The 9,173-nt window shown below is 41.8% G+C and overlaps 1 protein-coding gene across 2 annotated transcripts in view; it reads left to right on the top strand.

Moving 5' to 3' along the window:
- Positions 1-7: 7 nt before the first annotated feature.
- Positions 8-9,173, top strand: part of CDC123 (cell division cycle 123) — a 45,172-nt gene continuing 36,006 nt past the window's right edge. Inside the window, exons 1-2 of one of the 2 annotated variants that reach the window (XM_055427650.2) lie at positions 8-400; positions 5,965-6,036. In XM_055427650.2, coding sequence (XP_055283625.1) covers positions 327-400; positions 5,965-6,036 — 146 coding nt within the window. In that variant the 5' untranslated portion in view covers positions 8-326. The remainder of the gene's footprint in view (positions 401-5,964; positions 6,037-9,173) is intronic. The other variant, XM_055427639.2, reaches the window with a different exon arrangement.

Here is a 9,173-nt window from a genome sequence, read left to right as displayed (position 1 = left end):
CGCCGCTAGCCGACAAGCGCTGCGTTTCGCTACTTACAACCCTCTTCGGACCTCTTCCAGAATTCCTCTCCCGCGGCCAGAACTTTATGTGTGTGTGTACACTAAAAGCACGCACAAGGTTCTTTTTGTCGGCCGTGTGTGTGTGTGTGTGTATACACACTCAGAGCACCCCCCACGTTTCTTTTTCTCCGCTCCTTCCTCCTTGCCTCACAAACCGGAAGTGTCCTTAACCAAACCAGCTCGGCGGGCACTTCCGGGACGGGAGACCAGGGTTCCGGGAAGGTGCAGGGAGGAGAGGGAAAGGCGGCGGCGGCGGCGGCTGGAGAATGAAGAAGGAGCATGTGTTGCACTGTCAGTTCTCCGCGTGGTACCCGCTGTTCCGAAGCCTCACTATCAAGAGGTGAGACTGGAGGTTACGCCGGAGCAGTGGGCAAAAGGGGACTGCAGCCTTTGGGGCGAATCCCAGCTCCATCAAAAACAAAACAAACAAAAAACTGCAGGCCCGGATGGGAGCGCCAGGGCCAGATTTCGACTTCCCGGTGGTCTTTTAGAGTCGGGAGAGGAATGAAGTCGATCCATGTTTGCCGTGCGTCGTGTTGTGCTTCAGGGAGGGTGCTGGGCAGGTAGAAGGGCGACGTCGTGGCTCAGTGAAGGTCAGAGGCAGGCTGAGGAGCAGGTGAAGCTAGTTCAAGCTTGGGAGTTCACCATTCCTGCCTTTAGAATTGCCAGTGGGGGAAGGTGATCAGCGAACTGGGTAGTCTGGACTTTGAAATTGACTAACCCGGCGGGGGGTGGGGGGTGGAGGCTTAATAGCTTTTGCTGCTGCTGCTAAGTCGCTTCAGTCGTGTCCGACTCTGTGCGACCCTATAGACGGCAGCCCACCAGGCTCCGCCGTCCCTGGGATTCTCCAGGCAAGAACGCTGGAGTGGGTTGCCATTTTTGCTCTCTGTCAAATGAGAACAGTGAGACCCAGCCTCAAATTCTATTGTGAAGCTCCAGTATGATAGTGTTAGTGGAAAGCCTCAATAAAGTATACTGATGCGAAGAGCCAACTCCTTGGAAAAAGACCCTGATGCTGGGAAAGAGTGATGGCAAAAGGAGTAGAGGGCTGCAGAGGATGAGATGGTTCGATAGCATCACTGACTCAGTGGCATGAGTTTGAGCAAAGTCCAGGAGACAGTGAAGGACAGCGAGGCCTGTCATGCTCCAGTCCATAGGGTCGCACAGTCAGATACGACTTAGAGACTGACCAACAACAGCAAATATTGTTAGGGAAGGAAGCCATCTGGAAGAGGAGTGGAACAGTATTTGTTTTCTAGTTCTCTGGCCCACAACATGGAATCCATGTCGTGTTTGCAGGGCAAGCAGAGGATTAACTGTTTTTCATCCTTCACCCGGTCATTCAAGGTAACATAGGCAAGGCAGCTAGGAAACCATCCCCAAATGTTCAAAAGCAGTTGTGTGATGCAAGGGTAGGCTTTCCCATGCTAAGCTGAGTAGCTCAAAGAACTGCATATCTGTGGGGAGGACTTTTTGTCTTTTGCCCTGTCCCCCTTTGGCCCTAGATTGCTACTAATTAGATAGCAACCATTCCTTCCTTTTTAGTTTGGGTGGAGAGTGTGAATACAGAGAGGGAAACTTCAGATCCTGAGTGTTTGGAAGAGTGTAAGGAGGTTATTCATAAGATAGTTCTTTTCCATCCTGTTGTTCATACATGGAATGGGCTCCCAAGTTATCCAGGGTGTGATGGAGGTTAGAGCAGCTTGAAGGAAGATAAGCTTTGCATTGGAAGATGGTTGGAGTAGCACTAAAACAAGGAAGAGCTTCACAGCAGCAGTGGACGTTATCTTCCTACATGATGCACCAATCCTCCATCATCTGGAGTAATTGAAATAGGCTTAGGGTCTGAGATGATGCTAGAGTTATTTATGTCATGTTGGTGTGACAGAAGGTATTTTTGTGAACCGGTCAGACATTTTCACACAGAGTTCACTCACAAGTGTCTTGTATTTTGTGTGCAGACACCTTTTGTCAACTCAAAGAAATTTTTGTTTGCTTCAGCAGTGAAGTATAATGGTTAAGAATTGGACTCTAGAGTCAAGACCATCTGTCTGTCTTGGGAATTTTGGTTCCACCAGCATCTTGTGAAAATGGCTTGATCTCTGTAAGCCCCATCTGGAAAATTGAGAAAATAATAGGATTGTCATGAGAATTAAATGAGATAAAGCATTAAAAATGCTTGGCATTCTTTTTGACATAAACACACAAAAAGCTGCTTGTTTTTAATGTTTTTGAATTAACCAAAGCGTAACATCGTTTTAGTTCACTTAAAATATGTGCCATTCATATGAAGCTGGGAGTGAAAAGTAAACCAAGGAGGGGGATTTTCTTACCAGTTCACAACTGAGCTGTGTTGCCTGAGAGTATTCTGTGTCTTTGCACTGTAACTCTAGTCTACTTAGTTCTGTGTAACTTCACTGGAACGCAACATATGGTACGATGTCCCTCTATGGCCCAGGTCATTCTGGTGGCGTTGAGTTAGGTTTGTCATTGTCAACCTTAATGCCAAGAGACCGTGTTCTGGTTATTGACTCAGCCTTATTGTGTGGCATTTATTAATCATGGTTCAGAAATGATTATGCAGGTAAAAATACAGATTCTTTTTTTTTTTTGACACGTCCTAGAACTTTGACTCAGAGCTTCCCTGGTGGTTCAGACGGTAAAGCATCAGCCTGCAATGTGGGAGACCCAGGTTCCATCCCTGGGTTGGGAAGATCCCCTGGAGAAGGAAATAGCAACCTACTCCTGTACTCTTGCCTGGAAAATCCTATGGACAGAGGAACCTGGTAGGCTACAGTCCATAGGGTCTCAAAAGAGTCAGACACCACTGAGCGACTTCACTTTCACTTTACAAATAAGTAGCTAGGTGACTTTGGGTCATCCACTCTACCTTTCTAAGTGTTTCTTTCCTCAAACATGAAAGTTATGAATAATCTCCTAAAGGCTCTTTTAACCTCCATTCCATTAGAATAACTTGTATGTGTGTATGGAAATATATCGACTTGATGGAATAGGTCATTACATGTTTTACATCTTTCAGTTGGGCCCCATGGGTTCTTTTTTCTTTTAAAATTTTATGTATTTATTTTTGGCTGTGTTAGGTCTTCGTTCCTGCACCAGCTTTTCTCTATTTGCAGTGCGGTGGCTTCTCGTGTTGCGGAGCACAGACTCGGGAGTACCTGGACTTCAGTAGCCGCCCCTCCCAGGCTCTAGAGCATGGGCTCAGTAGTTGTGGTGCTGGCGCTTAGTTGCTGCACGGCATATGGGATCTTCCTAGACCAAGGATCAAATCCCTCCTCCTGCATTGGTAGGTGGATTCTTTACCACTGAGCCACCAGGGAAGCCCCAGCCCTCATGGATTCTTGGCTGCGTAGTGAATTTTAGTGACAAAAAAAAAAATTCAAGTTCTTTTCCAACAGTTGGGTTAAGTATGCCGGGCCATGGCTTGTTTATGGCCTCAGTTGCTCAGGCATGGTTCCTTTTTCTTGAGAGTTTTGGTGGCGTTTGGTACATCTAGGATTCCTCCAAGACTAATGTAACATAATTCAGGGTCACATCATTAGGGCGACTTTAGAACTGTGACCACAGGACGCAGGGACTCATGAGAACTGTCAGTGTCGGCTCATACCTGTAAGAGCTGTAGACCCTCCAGAAAGGAAAAATATGCAGCGAATTCACAGTAGAATCAAATAGTAAATAGATGTTTTGAATCCAGTCAAGGGGTGATGCAACCTGGAGGGAATGAGACCCAAGAATTAGCATAACTCAGAAACAAGGGACGTGGACTCTGAAATCACCCGCGGACTCAGAGATATCACTGACCTAGAAGAGGGCTCTCTCTGCTCTCATCGTGGTCGGGAAAATCACCTACATGTCTGGGAATGGGCATTTCTGCTGATACTTCTTAGTCTCAAGCCCCTGAGGAGGTAAACTTCAGATTCTCTTGTGAAGATCATGTCCGATTCTGTTGGGATGACACTGTTGGGTGAGTATTTTAACCCCAGGAAGAGCTAGAATTAAACATAGAGGTGATGAAATCATCCAGACTTGGAATTTTTTCCCTGTTAACTTTAATGTCCTTAAGAATTTGCCATTTGGGGGGCAGTTAGTGTATATGTAACAGATTAGCCTTGTGTTTCTAATTCAGTTTGTGTAATTGGTTTAGAATTGTGATATATATATTATATATATATATAATCACAATTATATATATATAATTGTGATTAAAATATATAAGAAAAGAATTTTAAGTGTTTAAACAGTGTTGGAACTTTTGCAAGAACCTTAGATTCACTATACTTGCAGTTTAATTCACTGGTTTTATAAGAGTTAAATACTTGGAAAGCTTTATCTGTAATTAGACAATTGACATATTTTAAAAGAAAGTTGAATAGATTATTTTATAAGAGAGTTAAAAAAAAATTTTTTTTTGGCCATACTGCATGGCTTGTGGTATCTTAGTTCCCCGACCAGGGATTGAACCCAAGTCCATGACGGTGAAAGCCCATGTCTTAGCTGTTGGACCGCCAGGGAATTCCCTAAAGTTAAAAAAATTTAAAGCAACTTTTAAGTTTCAAAGGCTCGCTTGAAATTGGTTAAAATTTAGCAGCTTTACAAATAGAATAATAAGATTTGTTAGTTGAACTTAAAAGCCTGAAGAAGTAGGCTTTTGAATGTGAAATTGTAACTTTGAGAAATAAGATGTTAATTTCTAAAACTGAAGTAGCCCATGAGTAATCTTTCCTGTGTGCCAAAACCATCTGTAATGTTACAGAAAACTTAATAAATAAATAGGCATATTATTATGAGTCAATGATGGTCTCTCTGAACATAGGCTGCCATCGTTTTCAGTTTTTAAAAAATACATGCCTCACAAGCAAATAAAAACATTATTTTTAGGTATCTGTGCCAGAATTTTTTGATGATTTATCATTACAGAGTAAAAAAACCAAATTATCCCATCCATTTTTCAAGTGATATCAAGTATGGCTTTGCCATCATTAATTATGATCGTCTGTAAACAATTCACCTGATGCGTGCCCCAGGTAAGCAGCCATGTACTCTAGAGATGAGGTGAACAGAATGCCGTCACAGTACATCCCAGCCTACTGTGAATTTTCAACCTTACACCTCCGTTGCCAACCAAAGGGTTCCAGATCTTAAGCCTGCTTCCACCCTGTATCTTATAAGGTCATCAGGTGCTGATGATCTTTTGCTTCGTTTGGTCATTTCCTGGGTTGCTGGAAATACCTGCAGGGCCTCCAATTTCTTAAAGGCACATAACCCTTGTACTCAGAATTTTTTTGAGCTTTTTGCCTTCATACTGTGATTTCAGTCCAGTTCTTTGGATTTGGCTGTTTTCGGGATTTTTTTTGGTTTTGTTTTGTTTTTGTTGTTGTTGCTGTTGTTTATTTATTTTTTTTACCTCCTAGTCAATAGGGGTAATTCAGTTCAGTTCAGTTCAGTCGCTCAGTCGTGTCCGACTCTTCGAGACCCCATGAATCACAGCACGCCAGGCCTCCCTGTCCATCACCAACTCCCGGAGTTCACTCAAACTCATGTCCACAGACTCGGTGATGCCATCCAGCCATCTCATTCTTGGTTGTCCCCTTCTCCTCCCGCCCCCAACCTTTCCCAGCATCAGAGTCTTTTCCAGTGAGTCAACTCGTCGCATGAGGTGGCCAAAGTAATTATATGCACCTAATTTAGTTTATTGCAACATTTATTCATATTATTCTAATTTCTAGTCCGCTGCTGCCAAATGTCCGTGATTAACATTTCCCACTTCATATTAAAATAAAGGGAGCAAATAATTCATAAATTGAGTTTGGAACTTTTTCTTTCTGCTTGTGGTTGGTCTTTTAAAATGATGCCTTTTTTTTGGTATGTGCATTTTTTTTTTAGTGTCATTCTTCCACTTCCTCAGAATGTGAAGGATTATTTACTCGATGATGGAACTCTGGTGGTTTCAGGAAGGTAAGGCATGTCAGAAAAACATTATTTAAATTTTAGCATAAGGAAGTGTAATGATTCAACCTTAACAATTAACATGTAAAGTAAGAACATGAGCTTTGGCCCCATTCTCTCCTTTTTTTCTCTGTAGTTAAAATTATGTCCTGATCTTTGTCCTATATTCCTTATTAATGCTCAGTTGATAAGATTTTCAAAATTGAACACATCCTCTGCTAATAATTACAATCTGTAAAATTGAGTAATTCCTTTCTTCTCTTCTTGTAGAAGATGGGTATGGTAACTATTCCTCTTGTTCAAGTAGTTCTTCTGTATATAAAGGAAAGTACCATACTTCAGTCTTTTTAGTACAGACTTGAAAAAGTTTAAGAATCATGTACTTTAGTGACATTCCTATTTTTTCATGCAGATCTCTGCTTAGAAGTCATGTCACCTAAGTGTTCATCCTACACTTTGCTTTGTAAAGTAGCTTAATGGTAACCCTTGCTGATATGGCACTCTCTTTTATGGAATTCTAGGTTGGAGATAATTTTCTTTTAGAATTATTAAAAAAATTTTTTTTATCAAGCTAAAATACACATAGAATTTACCACATTAACTATTTTTAAGTGTACAGTTCAGTGGTATTAAGTACAGTTATAATGTTGCAGCCATCACCATGATCCATCTACAGAACTCTTGTTATCTTGTAAAACTGAAACTCTGTATCCTGTAAACACTAACTCCCCAGCCCGCCTTCCACCAGCTCCTGATAACCAACATTCTTCTTTTGGTGCCTATGATTTTAACTACTGTCAGTTCAGTTCAGTTCAGTTCAGTCGCTCAGTCATGTCTGACTCTTTGCGACCCCATGAATCACAGCACGCCATACCTCATATAAGGGGAATCCTGCAGTATTTAGCTTTATTGCACTTAGCATAATGTCCCCAAGGTTCATCCATGTTATAGCGCATGTGAGAATTACCTTCCTTATTAAGGCTAAATACGACTCCGTTGTCTGGTCTACCGCATTTTGGTGCATCTGTTTTTTTCTCCTGACTTCACTTAATTTTTCTCCATAATCCTTATTTCCATCCATCAGTCCTTTAGTCATTCTGTTATAATGCAGTCTTCATGAGAACATAGACTTGGGCAGATGAGTTCCCAGCCCTTGGAACAGTGCCTGATATATAATAGGTGCTTGATGAACATTTCTTAGGTAAATGACTTAGAAGTATAATTAGAATTGTGTATGTTTTACAGTAACACTAATTTTACCATTTTGTTGTTTAGTCACTGAGTCGCATCTGACTCATTTGTGACACCATGGACTGTAGCCTGCCAGGCTCCTCTGTCCATGGGATTTCCCAGGTAAGAATACTGGAGTGGGTTGCATTTCCTTCTCCAGGGGATCTTCCTGACCAGGGATTGAACCCATGTCTCCTGCATTGGCAGGTGGAGTCAAAACCACTGAACCACAAGGGAAGCCCAATTTTACCATATATATATATATATATTTTTTTTTTTTGGTCTGATGGATCTTCTATGTAGCTTCCTGGATTATAATTCTGTTTCTGGTATTCTCAACCTGGTAATAACCTGAAAATTATTAATTTAGAGCCTCATTGATGTGGAATAATTGCAGGATAAAGCAACAGAATAGTTAGGCGAGTCTCAACTTTGGGATATTTACAGACATAACTTTATTATTTTCCAATATGGAACATGTAAAAAGTCTACAAAATGGGAGTGTAAAGAAAATGCCTCCTGACATTAGAAAGCCCTGAGCAGATGTCAGTACTCTGAGCTTGTGGAAGAGCTCCTACAGTGTATTTCATTGGCCAGATGTGTCCTCTCTCTCTCTGGAGAGTCCTTGGTTTCTGACCCAGGCATCTACTGTCTTCTGCCAGATTCCATGGCACTGTGGCTGGCTAACTTGTTAGCTTGCAAGTGGGGTGAAATCTCGGAACCTCCCTAATTCTCAATACTGGGCGAGTCTTCTGCTGGTCTTTCTGAGGTCACTCCTGTGGCTGTAGTTGTTTGGTGGCTTGACCTAACTGGATGGTTTTAGGATGGCTTCTTCACTCCTGTCTGGCCATGAATGCTGCCTGTCAGCTGGGCTTCCCTTTCCGTGTGATTTCTCATTCTCAGACTCCACTCCTTTATGTGGTGATAGCAGCATTCCAAAAACTGGGCAAGGAAGCTGTAAAGACTTTGACACCAAGGCTTAGATCACACGGTGTCCCTTCTACTGCATTGTTGGTCCCAGTGAGTCTTGGAGCCAGTTTGAATGAAAGGGATAGGGAAGTAAATGCTGTTTCTTGATGGGAAGGGTGGCAGAGTCGCACTGCAAACGGCATGTCAAGATGGGGAGGATTGTGGCCATCTGTGTACAGCATCTGAGGCTCTTTCTTGTCTTTCCCATTTGTTGTCGCATGTACTTGGTGTGGGCTCTTTCGTTCTAGAGACTTACGTTTTTTGGTTTTAGAACTTTTAAAAATATTGCATCTTTGATAACTTCCTCTTATTTTTTTGCTTCTCTTTCTTTCTTTTTAGATGTTAGAACTGCCGGGCTAATTCTCTGAATTTATCATTTCTTTTCTATTGTCCCTTTGTCATCTTATTTCTGTTTTATGGAAAATTTCTTTGATCTTGCCACTCATTCTGTTGAGTTTTTAAATTTCAGCTACCATGTTTTTCCTTTTATATGTGTTCAGTCTTTTCCTTTCTCATGAATGCAATATCTTCTTTTATCTTTGAAGATATTTGTGATTTTAAAAAATATTTTTCATCTGTTTCCTTTACTGTCTTTATTCTGTTCATGTACTTTTCCTCCTTTTAAAAAACTTTCCTCATCTTGGAGCCTTTTATAGGTCTTCTAATGATTGTAGGCCTTTATTCACATTTAAGAGTGAGGGACACACACACACAGAAACTTTGTGTACTGGTGTGGGGCTTGTTGACTAAGAGTGTCAGCAATCAACAGGAATCGATGGCAGATTCCCAGATGGCAATTATCTGTAAGTCTTTCCTCTGGGATTGTCCAGTATCTACAGAGACAAGTCCTCTAATCTGTCTATATGAGGGAGCAGGAAGGGAAGAAGGGAACTTGAGGTCTCACTGTGAGTGTGATTTCCGCTTGTAACTTTGTTTTGTGGCATTTC

Source organism: Moschus berezovskii, chromosome 15 (assembly GCF_049115385.1).
Source record: "Moschus berezovskii isolate FMDL1 chromosome 15, NW_MosBer_1.0, whole genome shotgun sequence".
Taxonomy (NCBI): domain Eukaryota; kingdom Metazoa; phylum Chordata; class Mammalia; order Artiodactyla; family Moschidae; genus Moschus; species Moschus berezovskii.
Note: the sequence above shows the minus strand (reverse complement) of the source record. Positions and strands in the feature narration are given on the sequence as shown.